Source organism: Schistocerca serialis, chromosome 5 (genome assembly GCF_023864345.2).
Source record: "Schistocerca serialis cubense isolate TAMUIC-IGC-003099 chromosome 5, iqSchSeri2.2, whole genome shotgun sequence".
NCBI lineage: Eukaryota > Metazoa > Arthropoda > Insecta > Orthoptera > Acrididae > Schistocerca > Schistocerca serialis.
The window spans coordinates 163,026,665-163,046,031 of record NC_064642.1 but is presented as its reverse complement, the minus strand read 5'-3'; the positions used below and the strand labels follow the sequence as shown (position 1 = coordinate 163,046,031).

Sequence of the window (19,367 nt, the reverse complement as noted above, 5' to 3'; positions counted from 1 at the left end):
GTCAGAGGAAGGCAATGGCAAACCACCTCTGCTAGGACCTTGGCCAGTATGGCGGTGCGGGTCTCCCGCATCGTCCCCTACGCTCCTCGGAATATGTGACATCATCATCATCATCATCATCATCATCATCATCATGTCACATAATTACAACGAATTAGCCAATGGAAGTTTACTACAGATGCCATACGTGAGCCAGATCACATTAGAACTTAATTCGGAATGGCAATAAAGCCACAAAAGCTGAGGTACAGAATATTAAACGTACTGCAGCTAGTCTGGACTTTTCTTTTTCACTACTGGGGAAAATCAGTGACATGTTATTGAAAATTTTGCTGGAGGTATTTGCTGGAGGTATTCAAGGAAAGTAACTACTCAGAAATAAAGGTGTATTCATAGTAGCAGGTAATTTATTTTAAAAGTAAATTGGCGCTTTTGGTATCAGTAGCAGTGGACACAAAACTATTTAATTATTTTGAATTTCCTATTTATTATACTGGGTAGGCGCAGTGATTAAACACTAGAGTTATTCACAAGGTACATGGTTCAGAACCGTGTGCAATATCCCGATTTAATGGTTCTGTTGTTTTGCTAAATCACTCACACCAAATGCTTTGATGTGTCTTTAAATTATCTCAAAAGTGTTACCATAATGTGAAGACTTGCTACACCATACTACCTTCTTTTGTTCACTTTTTCCCTTTGCCTCCCTTTCTTTCAGTCATGACATTTTTTATTCTAATGTAGGAGTGAGTAGGAGACAGGGGCTGGTAGAAATGAAGACATGTGTGTGAACTATTTTCATTTCAAAACAATATACAATCCACTGCACTGGCAGATTCATTCTACTCTTGTGTTCATAATTAATTGCACACAAATATATGTATAGTTTGTAAAACGTTAGGTACCTAGCAGTATCAAACAATGGAAAATCCAGAATAGAATGTGAAACCACACTGCCACAGTGTGTGCGTCTTGTTTGTGTGTGTGTGTTCTATTGTTGACGAATGCCTTAATGGCCGAAAGCTTTATATGTGACAGTCTTTCTGTCATATCTATCTGTGACTCGGCATCCCCACTATATGGTGAGTAGTAACTTTCCTTTTCATAATATTGTGCCTAGTAGTATGTATGACTGATCAAGAGTCTTAATCAAGAATACATTTTGGAATAAGTAAATAAAAATAATTAAATAAGTTTACAGCCTTATTATTTCTTCGTAAAAGTGTACCTACAGTGTTCCACAGTTTTTCCAATGCATGTTGCTGTTGGTAAGGGTTCACATAATGAATGACGCAACTGAATATGACAAATCATGAGTCACATGTGAGTTTGCAGCAATTCAAACTGGGCTATTATGTTCCAACCATGGAAATCTTCACAAATTTGGAAAAAATAATTATCTATTTGTGACAACCAGAATTACAAGATTGGGTGATTTTCATTGCCTACCACATACTGCCACCTGACTGGTTATGAACACCAATAGCAAATTGCCATTAGAATCACGCAACAGAAGAGCCATGGTGTATTGTAAGTGCACTTTAGCCTATTTTTTCACCTAGTCTAAATCTTTCTCATCAACATCTACATCTATATTCTGCTAACCACTGTGAGGTGTATAGTAGAGCATACATCCTGTTGTACCAGTTATTAGGGTTTCTTCCTGTTCCATTAATATATGGAATGCAAGAAGAATGATTGTCTGAATGCCTCTGCGCGTGCAGCAATTATTTTAATCTTATCCTCACAATCCCTGTGCGAGTGATATCTAGGGGGTTGTAGTATACCCCTACGGTAATCATTTAACACCAGTCCTTGGAATTTCATTAATAGACTTTCTCGGGATAGTTTACGTCTCTCTTCAAAGAGTCTGCCATTTCAGTTCCTTCAGTATCTCTGTGACACTCTCCCATGGATTAAAGAAACCTGTGACCATTCGTGCTGTCCCTCTCTGTACACGTTCAATATCCCCTGATAGTCCTATCTGGTACCGGTCCCACACACTCGAGTGATATTCTAGGATGGGTCACACAAATGATTCATAAGCAATCTCTTTTGCAGACTGACTGCAGTTCCCCAGTACTCTACCAATAAACTGAAGTCTACCACCTGCTTTACCCATGACTGAACCTACGTGATCAATCCATTTCATATTTCTACAAAGTGTTACACCCAGGTACATGTACGAGTTGCCCTAGTGCACTGTCTACAATAACCTGTGTTGTAACACATAGATTTTGGTAAAGCGAGTGTTATTGAACATCTAGATATACAACAAAAGATCTAAACAGTGAAATGATTTATTATTAGCTTGTTTGTTTAGAATTGTGAATTGTCTCAAAGTTAAGTTGGTTATTGTTTGTGCCTATACAATGGGAAGGATAGTTACTGCAGTCCCCAAAGTACAACAACAATGGCAATTTTGCTGTGCACTGTCATATCCGCTCACTTGGCAGTTTTTCTGTGCTATGATAATACAGCTCTAAGAAGTGGTGCACGCAACTGAATAAAGGAGCCTCTAAGAAAATGGTGCTAACATCACAGAGGACATATGACAATCATTGCATTCTATCTGTCAGATTGTTACAAAACTGTTATTAGTACTGTCAGGCTGTGTTTATGGAACATCCTATTGAATGCACGAACATTCTTCGTAAATGTGATGGTCCGTTACACATCAATTGTAGCAGAAGACACAATTTAACTTTTGTCAGAGGAAATATACATTCTAGTACACAGAAGAAAGTCAGAATTTATAAAAGCTTCAAGATTCCAGCACAAGAATGGCTGCAGCAGTGAAGAAGTACACGTTAAAAAAAGCTATTTGTTGTGAGTGCCACGACATTTAACAGTGCCGCCACGACAGTACACGCAAACGGCGATAGAGGCGCTCCGCAACTCGGCTGAGCGCGGGAGTGCCACCTAGCTACGAACGGCGCCGGCCACGTGTCACGGCACGGCAGTCGAATAAGAGATACTGAGTTGTTATCATGTAACGAGCTATTGTTTCTAAGTGAGTGTGTTTGAATATCCACGCAATTATTGGTGTTTACAGGTTATAACACTTTTTGGCGACGAGGTCGGATATTTTCACTGCGTTGTGGATTTGTGTGTTCGTGACGGGGCAGACATAGAAGAGCTTATCCAAGCGCTCACTGAACAACAAACACAGCTGACGGCTGCTATTCAGGCGCTGTCGACATCACTTACTCATCGTCTGTCTTCCTCTTCTCCGCCTCCATTCCCTCCTCACGACGAGGCCGCTGAAGACTGGGAGGATTATGAGAAGCGTTTGCGGCAACACTTCTTGGCTTTCGGCGTTGTCGACGCTGCTATGTGTAAGTCGTTATTTCTATCTTGGGTTTCCCCACGGATCTACCAGCTGCTATCTCAGATAGCCCCTCTGCGGGAGCCTGCCTCTCTGTCCGTCCAAGAAATGTGTGACTTATTGTCTAACTATTACCGAAAAAACACCTACGTTGTTGCCGCCCACGTGGCGTTCTACCGGTGTCGTAAACAGCCCCATCAATCTTACCAGGCTTGGGTGGCGGAACTACACGGTCTGAGTAGGAAATGTCAGTTTGTCACGGACACTCATCATGAGTCTTTATGCTAATTCAATGGTTAGGTATGCTATTCTATGGCTTGCTCCTGATAAAGAAGTTCGGCAACGTGCCCCACAACTGCCAAACCCGTCGTTGTCGGAAGTTCTAAGCATCGCTCAATCCTTTGAAGTGTCTCACGCTGCTGGCGCGCAAATAGACGTGTGGTGTGATGTAGGCGCTGTACAGTCAACTTTCGACACGGACAATTTGCCTGTTTCACAGGAGAACGAAGATGTGGCGGCGGTTCATTCGCGTAAACAATGTCGCGTTGGGCCGCAACGCTCACAGCGTAAAGAGCAACCACAGAAGCAGGTTCGTTCCGCACTTCCTTCTTGTCCACGTTGTTTCGTACAGCATGACAGGGCCGCGTGTCCAAAACGTTGGGCCACATTGCTTCTGTGTGTCAGTCGCCTAAAGTTCCTGTCGACGAGGACGAGGCATCCGACATGGATGTTAACTGTGTGCTTTCTCAAACAAATAAGTTGATTGTTACTGTTCGTGTTCTGGAAAAAGACATTCGCATGCAAGTGGACACTGGCTCTGCAGTAACTCATTAATTCTCATACGTATTTGGAGTTGGGCTCCCCTCCCTTGTCTCCAGTTACGCGAAATCTGAGAACTTATAATAAACAGAAAATTCCTATCATTGGCCAGTCTGATGCTTCCACTGCCTACAAGTCTGTTGTTAGGCGCCTCACGTTTTATGTGGTGGATCATGCGGGCACTGAAAACCTGTTCAGTTATGATGCTTTCCAGTTGTTCGGGTTCTCAATTGATGATGATGTGCACCTCATATCTGAGGATATTCCGTATCAACAGCTGGATGGATTGTGTTCTGAATTTTCGTCCGTGTTTTCTGCTGGTCTGGGTCGTGCCAAGGATTTTGAAGCCCACATTACTCTTAAACCTACAGCTCGCCCTAAGTTTTTCCGGGCACGACCTGTTCCGGTGGCGTTGCGTGCACCTGTCAAGGCTGAGATAGACAGGTTAACAGCTTCGGGGATTCTCCTTCCTGTTACCTCCAGCGAATGGACATCGCCAATCGTGGTGGTTTCTACACCAAATGGGAGTCTGTGAGTGTGTGGTGATTTTAAAGCCACTGTCAACGCTTAGAGCCTCATTGACACTTATCCTCTTCCCCGTCCTGAGGAGTTATTTACCAAGCTCGCTGGGGGCCAGTTCTTTTCCAAACTTGACTTATCGGAGGCGTACCATAAGTTGCCGTTGGATGCTTCTTCCAAGGAATTTCTCGTCATCAACACACCTTGTGGGTTGTATCAGTACCAGCGGTTACCATTTGGCGTCCTAGCGCGCCAGCCATTTTTCAGCGGTTTTTGGAAAGCTCACGGCTTCCGTTCCCGGCTGCATAAACTATTTGGATGACATTGCTGTCACAGGGGCCTCCACTGAGGAGCACCTTCGCAATTTGCGTTCACTGTTTCGGGTTTTGCATTCGGCTGGGTTGAGGTGCAATCTGGACAAGCCACAGTTCTTCCAACCCTCCATTGTGTATCTTGGTTTCCACTTGTCCCGTGAGGGTATACGTCCTCTACGTCAGCACGTTGCGGCTATTAACGCTCTACCCCGGCCGTCTACGGTCAAAGAACTTCAGGCGTTTCTAGGCAAGATTGCTTATTATCACAAATTCATTCCATCCGCGGCGGCGGTAGCTCATCCTCTGCATCAGCTGTTACGCAAAAACGTCCCTTTCTGTTGGTCCGACAAGTGTGAGCCGGCTTTTGTCCGCCTGAAGGCTCATTTGCAGTCGGCGCCTTGTCTTGCCACATTCCGTCCGGGTCAGCACTTGGTTCTGGCGACTGACGCGTCACAGTATGGCCTAGGGGCTGTTCTCGCCCATCGGTATGAGGATGGGTCGGAACGACCCGTCGCCTATGCTTCCAAGACCCTCAACGATGCGCAACAGCGTTACTCGCCAATCGAAAAGGAGGCGCTCGCTATCTTTTATGCTCTAAAAAAGTTCAGCGTTTTTTTTGTATGGTTCTATATTTCACCTCATCACCAACCACAAGCCGCTAGTCTCTCTGTTCAGCCCATCGGCGTCGCTTCCGGATAAGGCAGCTCACTGCCTGCAACGTTTGGCCTTATACTTGTCTCGTTTTCACTATGAGATTCACTATCGCCCCACGGCCCAGCACACCAACTCTGACTCATTGTCGCGATTGCCTACGGGCCCCGACCCGGTTTTTGATCGTGATGAACTACTCTGCTTCCACATTGACGAGGAAGAATGTCGTGCGGTCGAGGGTTTTCCACTTACAGGTTCGCAGGCCGTGTCGGCTACTGCGCGGGACCCGATCCTGCGTCAGGTGATAGGTTTTGTTCAACGGGGTTGGCCGGACAGGACCAAGGGCCGGGCATCGGATCCCCTTCGCAACTACCATGCCTTCCGCCTTCGTCTGTTCGTGATGGTGGTGTTCCTCTGGCCACGGATGGCGCATCTCCGCAAAGATGTCCTCAACCTGTTGCATGAAGGCCATTAGGGTATTTCTCGGACTAAGTCCCCGGCCCGCAGGCACGTTTATTGGCCCGGTATTGATTCGGACATCGCCCACATAGTTGCTGCGTGTGGTCTGTGTGCTCAACATCTGGCTGCACCTCGTACAATGCCCTCTATGTGGCCTGATCCGGCGCAGCCATAGGAACGGGTGCACGCTGACTTTGCCGGCCCCTTCCTCGGTACTCAAAGTTTCCGTTTGTTGTTCGATGTCTGTCGCCCACCACTGCGGTGACGACGCTGGCTTTGTCCAAAATCTTTGCGCTAGAAGGTCTTCCATCCACGATCGTCACGGACAATGGCCCTCAGTTCTCTTCGCATGCCTTCCGTGATTTTTGTACTGGACAATGGATTCATCATGTTACAGCACCGCCCTTCCATCCGCAATCGAATGGGGAGGTCGAGCGCCTTGTCCGCACTTTCAAAAGCCAGATGAAAAAATTCCTTAGTGACTTTTCCACAGATGACGCTCTGCTGCAATTTCTGAGTTCTTATCGCTTCACGCCCCTGGGTGATCGCAGCCCTGCTGAACTCTTGCATGGCCGCCAACCGCGCACTCTACTGCACCTGCTTCACCCTGCCAAGCCTTGTGCTGTGTCCCCTAGTGCGGAAAAATACTCGGTGGCCACCGACATGTGGGCATGAGGGTATGGATCTCACCCTCAATGGATTCCAGGGGTGGTCAAGGCTCTTCACGGGCGCCGGCTTTGTGAAATACGTACGGACGACGGCATGGTTGTTCACCACTACGACCAGATGCACCCACGAGTGGTGGCCACGCCGGTGCCACCGCCCCTTCCTTCGCCTCCACCAGCCCGAGAAGCCAGTCCTGTCGCTGCTGCTGATCTACCGTACATGTTGATGCAGCCAACGTCACTACCGCTTCCGAGTAAGCCGGAACCGGCCCCAGTCGCGACGCCGCCTTCTCCGGGACCCATCTCGCTTGAGCACACCCCCAGGTCCACGACACCTATAGATGTTGCTCCGGAGTTTTCACCCATCATCTCGTCCAGGAGGCAAGTTCCACGCACGAGCTTCCGTCCTGGAAGGATCTCCGCGGGATCTTCTCGGGGCCTCACCAGAGGCCATGGATGTCTCCGCACTGTCCATGTCTCCAAGGAAGTGAGTGGGTTCCCCCCCCCCCCCCCCCTTCCAAGGGGGGAAAAGTGATGTGACAGTGCCACGACATCTAACAGTGCCGCCACGACAGTACGCGCAAACGGCAATAGAGGCACTCCGCAACTCGGCTGAGTGCGGGAGCGCCACCTAGCTACGAACGGCGCCGGCCGCATGTCACAGCACGGCAGTCAAATAAGAGATGTTATCATGTAACGAGCTATTGTTTCTAAGTGAGTGTGTTTGAATAGCCACGCAATTATTGGTGATTACAGGTTATAACACTATTTGATCGTCTGAGTAGTATTTCAAGAAGCAGCAGTTCACAACTTGAGAGCAATTAATTTCACAATCTGAACCATCTGCAGCTCTTGGTCTAGTGGCTTGTGTTGCTGCTTCTGGATCACAGGGTCCCAGGTTCAATTCCCAGATGGGTTGGGGATTTTCTCTGCCCGGGGACTGGGTCTCCTCCTCCTCCTCGTCATCGTCATTCGTGACAGTGGCTCAACTGGACTGGGTAAAAAAATTGACTGGGTAAAAATTGTGACTTTGTATGAGCACTGACGACCACACAGTTGAGCACCCAACAAAAAAATCATCATCATCATCATCATCATCATCATCATCATCATGATCATCACAATCTGAACCTATACACAGCATTTCAGACATAAGAACACTTCAAATTCAGAAACTGAAGAAACACAAAAATACAGCACTTGCAACTGTCTTTTCAAAATAGAGTAGTAACAGATGAAAATCTAAATTGGAGCAAATAGCTGCAATGTGCAAGAAGGCATCAGCATTTTTCTGCGCCCTAACAAAATATAAAAAGCTCTTTCTTCTTGACCTGAAAAAAGATAATTGCAGAAATGCTTATACTGCCAGTAATTGATTACAGTTATGTTATCCTGCAACGTCTTTCTCAGGAAAACTCATGGCACCTGGAATTGGTTATGAACGCCTGTGTTTGAGATATCAGCACTGTTCAAAGTTAACTACCACATGCACAGCTATATTGACTGCATGAAGACAGGCACAAAGATTTCCATACACTCTGAGTCCTCTATTGTCTTATGACATAGTGTTGCTCTTGTCTCTCCTTGACCTTAATGGTTTTGTCTGATCAACATAGTAGAAACAGTTGTTCTCATCAATGCAAATTCCTTTCTGTCCCACTCTAACACTCAGCCATTGTCTTGAAGTCCTTTCCAGTAGCAGGAACTAGAATCCATCATCACTTCAGCGAACTGAATAACATCTCTAGTTTCTTAAGACAGTTAACGGCATATCTACTGAACCAACAGTAATGTCTAACTTTGTCCCTGCACATACTCGTTGCCCCATTACACTCTCCTTTCTAACTAGATCTTCCCGATTTCCTAGCTCTCTTACCTGGTGCAGTCTTCTTCAATTTACCTCCCCAGAAATTGCTGTATCAGCAAATATGAATTTTCTAAACTTTTAAATACTTTTTCTATGTGCCATTATTACCATCATCATTATAGTGGTGCATGTTGGAAGATTAACGATTTCAATTTTAAGGAGATGGGTTGTCTCAAGACCTTCGCTCCACACCTTACCGTGCTTAACTGCACAGCCATTACCGAATTCTGTGCTCCAGAAATGTCACTATGTTATTGTGTCTGGTTGGTAGCTGATAATTGCAGTGGTCAGGGGTAAGCTGTGTCAGATGGTACTGACTCGCTCTCCTGATGGGAGAGATACCTGTTGCATCGAGTTGTTTGTGTAAGTTGAGCACAAGCATAAAGAACTAGTGAGCGAGGAAGACCTATGAACACAGATCTGCAGAAATAATCTTCAATGAAATGATAGTAAGAACTGTCACTCAGGAAAAATTTCTTGCTAATTCAAAGCGTAAGGACCACTTAGTATCAATTTAATGGACAAATTGGCCAAAGCAGGTATAGCTTCCAAACAAGTTATGGACAATGCTGATATCCAGATTATCAACACTGCAAGATCTATGACCCCTACACATTCAACTATCATAGTTGTAGGCCTTTTTATCATTCTCAAAGGCCTCAATCAACAAAGTAATGTACACTGTCCGGTCACATTAATGTGACTGTCAGACACCTGATAACCTTTTGCAGCACAGGCCAGTGCAAGATGTGCTGGAAGAGAGAGTCAATGAGGTTTTAGAAGGTACTGACAACGATATAGAGCCAGGCTGACTCCAGTGGCAAGGCCAGCTACGCTGCGTTTCTCAGTTAGGACACATGTTGTGAACAGCCCAATTGAGGTCATCCCACAGACTCTTGGTTGGGTTTAAATACGGGGAGTTTGGTGGCCAGGAAAACTCATCCTGATGCTTTTCGAACCACATACATAAACTGTGAGCTATTTGACATGTTGTGTTGTCCTGCTGGTAGATATCATGCGGTGGAAAAACAAACAGCATGGTCCCCAAGGATAGATGCATACCTGTGTTGATCCACTGTACCTTCCAGTATGGTTAGATCACCCACGGAATGACATGAAAACATTTCACAGACAATAATGCCCCAATGATTCTTGCAGTGTGTTCACTTTCAGACATTTCATGCCCTACACGCCAATGGCCATCTGTCCAATTGAGCATAAAACGTGATTCATCTGAGAACACAACCTGCCGCCACTCAGTGGACATCCACTTGGCATGCTAATTCCAGCCTTTTCTGCTGATGAAAAGCAGTCAGCATCAGTGCTTGAACCATGTGCTTGATGCAGAGGCCCGTACAAAGCAATGTTAGCTGAACTGTCATTAAGGAGACACTGTTGGTAGTCCTTTGGTTCATCTGAGCAACATTTGAATGTCTATTAAGCCGTACACATCTCCGCAACTGCCGTTCGTCTGTCATCTATGACAGTGGTGCACCACAGTTGCTTCAGTGCCAATTCTGGATAGCACCATTGTTCCATGCACAGTATGCATCAAACATGGCAGCACACGGGAATTGGCCAGCCTGCTTGAGAGAATATCTTGTTTTTGAATGCAGTCACTGGCTGTGACACTACTCTGCTGTTTACAATCCGGGTGAAGTGAAATGTATCACTACATTGAAGAAAAACCCTGAATTGTAACAGGTATATTTAAAGGTATGGAAGCAGACAAGGAAGCCATAGTGGAGTGTGGTAAACGATCCCTCATCAAAGTGTGTGGTGGTGTAAGTGGAGAGTCTCTAAACCACCTCAGATACAGAAGCTACATCAAATAGACATTCAAAATAGCACCAACATTGCTTCTCTGCCACCAACTGAGGATGCGGCTTGCCAGCATATTCTCTCAGTGTACCACTATGTACAACAGGGAGAAGGGGAGATCAGTGTTTAACGTCTCATCAACAATGAGGTCATTAGAGACGGAGCACAAGCTCAGATTAGGAAAAGATGGGGAAGGAAATCAGTTATGCCTTTAATCAAAGGAACCTCCCAGCAGTTGCCTGAAGTGATTTCCTTAAATCACTGAAAACCTAAGTCACAAACGCAGGATGTGGGTTTGAACAGTCGTTCTCCCAAATGTGAGTCCAGTGTACCAGGTACAACAGTGGCTGGGCAGAAGTAAAAGTCTCCGGAATGGGGTAGGATGATGTTTAAGGATTGCTGGATTCCAGTCACTATACTTTAGCTGCCAGGACCCAGTGTTATTCTGACCCATATTGCAGGCAAATGCAAAACAGGGTGTCGTGGCTGCTCCTGTAGCTTCCGAACAACAGGCCTCCACTGCTTGAAGCTCTGCATCAAATGCAATACGGTTTGTGAGAATGTCAGGCACCTCAATTCACAACACTTAACATATCCCATACTGGAAGTAGAGAAGAAACAGGTGACTGAAATGAGGATGGTTATAGCCAAAGGCAAGCTGTGTTTCACATTATCATTGTTATAATTTCCTGTTGTGAAATCTCATGACCTCATAATTGTAAGAAGCACTACACTTTGATTTCAACTCTAATGTATTATAACTATTTATAGTTTTAGTAGGTAAATAATTATTTTCCTATTTTGAGGTATGAACTGAAATTAACCTATTTTTAGTACTAACTTCTATGTAATTTGTTTAAAGTGATTATGTTAACAATATAAAGATGATTATTATTATTACCAAATGCCAAATAAAGAAATATTATTATGTCTTTACATAAGTTATTTGAACACCTTGGAACTGAAGGTGTGACTGAAGCTGTCATATTGCTCTTTAAATGAACATCATAGCATACTGAGGGATGTGAAGTTCGGTTTGGGGGTGGCACGCAAAATTACGCTAACTTCAACATGTGCTACATGTCGTATGGTTGGTCTGATGAAAATGGTCACTATACCTAGTTTGTGGGAAATTTTATCCTCTTTATTTTCATAATCAACTCTGCCAAAAACTGAATCATTACAGAGTTACAAACAAAAAAAGGCCCATTTTTTGTTTTTCTTCTGTTTCTGATCCATTTCCAGGCCAAAATTTTGAGGAGACTTCGAAAATTTGGATTCAGCATACTTGAAAATATAAAGGAAACTTATTAAAAATTTCTACAAATTTTTCCTCCTGATATCACCATTTGACTGGACTAAAAAGGCTGCTGCCTCTCTTCAGGAACTATATATCTGGCCTCTCTACAGATAGTTCTCTGATGTTCTTGTACTTATGGCACTGCTATCGGTATTGTCGAAACATGGAAGTCAACCCACAGCTGCAAAGTTTACAATTTGAGGGAGGGAGGGCATGTTAATTCATCCATTTAATTTTCCAGTGATTTTAAAAGGATAGCTGAAAAACTATGTTTGTCGACATAAACATAACTCGGGTAACAGATATTAACCATTTATAGGCCAGTTCTGCTAACAATTCAGGTGTTATGCAACTTCAACGAGCAAAAATAACCTGCTAGCACCAGGAGACCTCAATGGGCATAGAATTGGTGAAATACTCCGCAATTCCTTTGGTTCTTGTGGGGCAATTATTTAAAATGAAGTCGACACATAGCTACACTAATTAAGAATCCGAATTCATCATATTCTGCTTATTAAGCACCTCTGATTGTCTTGAGCCAATAACAATGGTGTTGGCATATTACGTACGTCTGAACTCCATTCATGGAATGATCTTCTGGAGTAGTGTACATAAAGTTAATCAAGTGTTTGTTCAGAAGACATAAGTAGAAAAAATACCACATGAAGTAGATGATTCTACATCATGAAAAAGCCTTTTTGACATCTTCCGAATCCTTACACTCAGTTACATATTTTCTCCTTGATTGTTTTTGTTGCTGGCAACAAAAATCAGCTTCAGCTGAACTATGGTGTACACTAGCCATCCTACCAACAGCAAGAAACTGGGAATCTCAAACAGTTCAAACAAAATTAAAAACATACCAATTAGCCACTCGTTCAACAAATTATCTGTGTATCTAGAATTAAGGAATACAAAATTCTGGAGCTATGTGGCAGGTAGTGGGGTTTGTTGTAAAGCTCCACAACACACAATGAATCATAAACAGAGCTTTATGCACAGTCTTTTTTTTATTTATTTTTATTTTTTTTATACAGAAGGTAGCATTGGCCAAAGTCAACATGACGAACTATGAGTCAGATGTAGACAGCAATGAGATTTCCTATGATTTGTAAATGAAGTTAGCTGGTACTTTGCTAATTAGGTTAGAATTTACTCATTTGAATTTTTGGTAACATCAAAATAAAACATCAGTTATTGCAATGACAACCATATACCACAAGCTACAATACTCATCAATCTACTATGGCAATCTTTTACTTTCATGTTGAGATTCACTGGCTTTGTCATCTCATAAGCAAATTACAACATTCCAAGCAAACCTAGGCCTCACGCTTTATTACAGGTCGGTCTGTTGGCTCATCTGGAATTTGCCAGCCATGTGAAGGAATATGAAAACGGTAACCAATATTAAAAGTTCAGTAAAAGTAATTCTCACTTTCTCCATACCAAAAATAGGTAATTTCCAAGAATCTGTGCACATTGAAGTAGCTGACCCATTTTGATACATATCAAATAGTTGCCTCCAGAGATGTTGACAAGACACTCAACAAAAGATGAACATGTCCAAAACAGAAAGATACTATATGGTATTGAATATCAAGGCATAAATCAAGAACCAGTCACTAAGTGGGTGTAACAGTTTTATTTAATTAATGGAAGTGGAAGGGGAAAGCTACAATTCCTATTTCCTACTAATGAATCATGATATACATATATGCGGTTATGCAGGAACCTAAGTGTACAGGTTGAATTACTGCGACTGAAACCATCAGTAATTACATTTATGTGTTCCTTGAAAACATTTGTCACGATGTCTGATAAACATCTAAGCATGTTGCCACCTTCTACCAGTAACTCCCCCACTGAATTTCCATTAATGAAATAGAACTGCTAAACCCATGTAATGACTGGTTCTCGATGTACAGTGTGATGTTCAATAACAAGACATCTAGGCATGTTGCATATTTGTAGAAGGCAAATACAATAGAGCTTGTACGTACGTAGTATTTCCCACTTTGAAACTTGACAGAGTCAAACGTTCGAAATATATCGCCCGCAGTGGGTCTGCAACTTTGATGCGCACCTACTCTTAGAAATTACCCAAAAATAAATGTAATCAATTCGTGACTAGAGGCAAAATAAATTATTAAATTCAGTGACAGTCATTGGCTTCTGTACACAATCAGCCAACTGACTACAACCAATGCCTATGGACTGCCAACATCAGCATGAAATGCGACACTTTGGCAAAAAATTCCTACAACTGCATGCCCGGAAACCAATACATGTTGCATCTGGCCACTCTACTTGCGATGAGAAATTTGTAGTGGGTAGCCACCTTACTATTGCACTACATTGTGTGATGAAATACCAGTGCTATTGGAGACAATTACTCTTGCAAGAAGACAATGACTGGTTTATGCGTGACAGGAGCACCACCATATTTTATACAGTTCATGTGACGTCACCTCACTGAAATATTTCATAAGTGATGGATTAGTTGAAGGTGTCCAATGGCCTCTCTGTTCAACGTACCTCAATCCAGGGATATCTGACTATGGGGACATTTCAAGGCATTTGTGTACATCCTGACACACTGGCAATGGTTATTGTGCAGACACTGCATACACATGTTGCAGATGCATGCATCACACTCTGCATATGGCCACATGTATTTGAATTAGTACACGATTTGCTGCAAAGGAGGGCTGAAGGATGAGTCAGGAAGCATATTAACCACAAGCAGCACTGCCTACAGTGTCTACCTTAATGTAACAGACACGACGGGGAAGGACAGGATGTACAGGCCCTTATCTCAATAAAGTACTGGTTTCCACACACATTGTTATAGAAATTTTTCTTCTAGTTTTGATCACTACTATCTCCTGTATGAGTATGTGACACTGTTTTTAATAGCATGTATTTATAGATGTAAGATGCCATTTCCTTTAAGAATGCCAACAATCATGGAAAAATTACACTACAATAGGAGATAATTAGTTTAACAGAAGAGCCAGAAACTTTTTTGAAAGTAGGGCCTACCTACTTTCTTTGTAATTTACTTGATTATAGCTGACATAGATATGAACAGCATTAAGCAGTGTAGTGGTAATTTATTGCTAATGCAAATAAATGCCAGCTTTACTAATTTCTGTGTCTTTTGAAAATGTATACCTCATTCTGCTCACATTTATGAAGGCTCTCCTTGATGGAATCTATGAAACTTGACAAATGAATAACTGAACAAACTAATGCTCCAGTCTCCAAAAAGACAAGTTACCACATTTCAACCCAACCATGTAGCCTACATCACCAATGCAGATTACCCAAATAATTCAATTTATAGCCTTTGAGCTATCCGTTTGTGTGTGTGTGTGTGTGTGTGTGTGTGTGTGTGTGTGTGTGTGTGTGGTCTCTCCCCCCCCCCCCCCCCCCCCCCCCCCCCAGCTTCTCATTATTTCATAATAGCAAAAAGTGTTGTTGGCAATCTATCACACTGAGAACAGTCATAAATCAACAGAAACACGATGCGAGTTAACTAGCGAGCATATACTAACCAAATACAATAAAAACCATGAGCAGTTAACACATAGACCAACAAATAAATTTTGAATTCCTAGTACTCAGAATGTTTAGACAGTTTCTTCTTCAGAAGACAGAAGCAGGCAGCACATAACGAGTTGCTCCAAGCACTAAACTAAAAACCTTACTCAGAGAAGAAATGTATTATAAAATGAATGAACTCCTAGAGTAAAAAGGCATCCTTGTGAGTAAAAATAGCAAAAATTTTTTTTTACTTGCGTCATGAAGACAGAATTGTGTACTTATAACAAATTATAGTGATAAAATGTCAAGTTATTTCTACTAGAGGTCAAAATGTGTACTACCATTCATTCTACACTATTAAGTATTCATTTGACTTATGTGATGAAGATAAAAATTTTGTATTTTAATTTAAATCATAATGACAAAATGCAAATTTCATTATTTATTTGTGGCACAGGGATAGAAGTGTGTACTTCCATTCATTCTGCTACTTTAAGCATTCAATCGAACTTTTACCAGTAGAATGTGGGCTGTAATATTGTCCACAATCAATCATTTATCAAAAATAAGTATTTGTACGATACATAAAATGCTCACATAGTTTTGTATTATTTCACTATAGAAGACTGCATATAGGACACTGGCGCGACTTATTCTTGAGCACTGCTTGAGTTTTTCGGGTCCGTACCAGGTCAGATTGAAGGAAGACATCGAAGCAATTCAGATGCGAGCTGCTAGATTTGTTACCGATAGGTTTGAACAAAACATGTTATGGAGATGCTTCGGGAATTCGAATGGGAATCCCTGTATGGAAGGTGACATTCTTTTCGTGAAACACTAATGAGAAAATTTAGGGAACTGGCATTTGAAGCTGACTGCCGAATGATTCTACTGCCGCCAACACACATTGCTCATAAGGACCATGAAGATAAGATACAAGAAATTAGTGCTCGTTTGGAGGCATACCGACAGTCATTTTTCCCGTTGCTCTAAACACGAGTGAACAGGAAAGGAAATGACAAAGTAGTGGTACAGGGTACTCTCCAATACGCACTGTACGGTGGCTTATTGAGTATTTGTGTAGATGTAGATATTACCAGTACAACTTGTGTACATATGTAATCAACAGGATCAAACACAAAAAAATCAAAATCAAATCTTGCTGCAACAGTCACGACTCAATATCACAGGAGGAAAAGTGACTGCGATTGCTAAGACTGAACTTCCAAACCTGTAGTATTCCAGAATTAAAATCTTGAATTTGGTATCTTAATCTTGTTTAGCTTTGGTGTCTTACAATTTATGCCTCAGAACAAATGTTTTACTAGCATCCTCTAGTTACATGTTACTGTAGTTTTTATCCCTATCAGTATCTTTCTCCTAACAGAGAAACAACTTCTTAAATTCAGTAGTTTTGATACTTGACATGTGAAAGCTAGATATATGACAAAAACTTCTCTGCTATCAATGGATGTCCATTGTGCTCCCACTGATTGTCATTTTATTCATTAAGTAGGTGTCCTTCTCTGAACCATCAGTGCCCTGTAAATTACTTAAGTTATAACTTTGAGTTTTTTGAGTGCATCTTTCACAAGGCCTCTCAGACTAACTGTTTATGACCCTAATGCTGCGCTCCAGACCCTCTCCTCCTCTGCAGCTATTCAGTATCTCAGTAACTTGTGTGGACAGGTAACTCCGTAACTTATGAATAATGTGTGTTTCTATTATTCTTGCTTTCGCCCTTAGCTCATACAAAGGTAAATCCAGAAAAATAACAATACATGAAAAGTACTGAATTACAGAACAAATCAGTTAAAGCTGCCACACAAGCAAAATTATTGTGAAATGGACTGCTTTATTGTTGAGTTTGGTTTAGAAAAAGTTCATGTAATATTTCCATTAAGATCCAGACAGTTGGACTCAGAAATCCAGTGATTAAATACTTCATGCAGAGCAGGCCACGAGACTGAACTGATACACTGTATCCAAATAAATTAAATGTCCGTAGCATATGGTCATCATACAATTCTGTATTTAAAAGGAACATTATTCACAAATGTTTCACTTATCAATGAAACACAAATTCCATCATTATGTTTGTTATTTGTTAGAGCACATTTATTTCTTTGAGACAGAAAGATAAAATGTTTATAGCACACTTCATTTTGGAACACTCATTAAATGATGCTCAGGTAGGTATTTTAAATTATTTCTCACCTAAGGCACATGCAAGAGGCACGAAGACAACCAACCAGTTCCAGTCAATACCACCAACTTCTTCTGCTGGTATGGCTAACATCAAAACAGAGGTAAATACGTAGGCCACAATTATCATTCCTGTGTACCTCGTCAGTGAGAATGGAGGCTGAAATTGGGCAAGTCATAAGTATATTGCACGAAGATTTAATTTTCAAAAAGTTAGTTTCTTTCATACCCTCCCCATTGGGCTTTTCCAATCATAGAATACAGCAACGCAGACAGACATGTCACTTGAGTGTCCCAATTTATTTGATCTGTTTTCTTACTGATAGAGCTACTGAAATAAAAAATTAAACAATACAAAAAATTTAATACATTGAGTAGCTTCTGACAGCATATGTTCTATTGTTGGGAACGTTAGGTGACAAGTTTACATTGTCAGAGCACTTCCGTGCTCAAAGGCCAATGATATGTAACTATTTTGCCGAAAAGATCTTATGACACCCTGAAAAAAAAGGTATTGACAAACATTTGACAAGTTCGTCAACCATTGTTAATACGCTATGTCCCCACAAATCATCTGCAGCTATCAGCGCAAAAATGCATATATTAGAAGTTCTTTATTACGCAACTGAAGGTAACAAATGTCTATTACTGTTCGTCGTTGCTATCTAGAGCATTTAACTTTATCACAATAAATGATGTAATGAAAACATCAATAGATATAATGCTTAATTAGCAAGCACAGTATTTAATGAAACACTGAATACTTACTGTATTATGTTTCCTGATTTTTTCGACGTACTTTTCCATAAACTTCTCATCTTCATTTGCATCTGCCACATATTCCGGGATAAAAAATATATCTCGCAGCCAACCACATCCAACATATCCACCGAGGGTACAACACCACAGAAAAGCCTGTAAATCTCTTCCTAAGTACAAGTGATGCAAACCAAAGACACCACCAACTAACCATAATAGATATGTTAAAAACACACTCTTCTTCGCCATTTCTTCTCTTCTCGTTGGTCGCGAAAATAAAATAGGTTACCTACTCTTACAAAACCCACAGCATTCACAACTGTTTCGTTGACACACATTCACCGGTCGCGCTTACGGTACTCCGGCCTTACGCCACATGGCCCACGGCTGCCAACGTCTGTGGAATGAACGCAACTGTCAGGTGACTTAAATAATTTTGTTCATCGATGTAATATTTACAAGTTACAAGATAAAATCAGTTCTTACGTACATACAATGTTTTTTTATAACGAGCAATACACAATTGACTCGGAGATATGTCATAGCTGCTTTTCAAATTGTTTTCGTGATTTCATACTTGAGTGATTGGTATGTTCTGTTCCGCTTGGGTATTGTTTCTGCTGATCGAGAAGCTTGGAGGAAATTTCGAAAGCTGGGTAAACTCCTCAGACTCCTTACGTGAACTACTATTTCGTCAGATGCCATAAAGTAAGATTTTATGTGTAAATATCAGGTAATCTATGATGTCATTTAAATTGCGAACATTGATATGATTGATAATAAGCGTTTCCTTTTCTTTTTTTCCCCCTCGCTAATACCGAACAGCCGGACGGTGTGGTCGGAGGGTTCTATGCGCTACAGTCTGGAACTGCGCGACCGCTACGGCGCAGGTTCGAATCCTGCCTCGGGCATGGATGTGTGTGATGTCCTTAGGTTACTTAGGTTTAAGTAGTTCTAAGTTCTAGGGGACTGATGACCTCAGAAGTTAAGTCCCATAGTGCTCAGAGCTATTTGAACCATTTTAATACTGGACTAGTCTTCCAGTTAAACCTCGGAAACCTAGTAACTTTATGGAACTTCGAACGGGACATAAAATCTATGCCACAAGTTA

The 19,367-nt window shown here is 42.0% G+C and overlaps 1 protein-coding gene across 1 annotated transcript in view; it reads right to left on the bottom strand.

The window, feature by feature from the left end:
- Positions 1-18,640, bottom strand: part of LOC126481370 (dnaJ homolog subfamily C member 22) — a 67,084-nt gene extending 48,444 nt beyond the window's left edge. The window contains exons 1-2 of the mRNA XM_050105080.1: positions 18,266-18,640; positions 17,510-17,657 (exon numbers count right to left, since the gene is read on the bottom strand). Coding sequence (XP_049961037.1) covers positions 17,510-17,657; positions 18,266-18,505 — 388 coding nt within the window. The 5' untranslated portion in view covers positions 18,506-18,640. The remainder of the gene's footprint in view (positions 1-17,509; positions 17,658-18,265) is intronic.
- Positions 18,641-19,367: the final 727 nt, after the last annotated feature.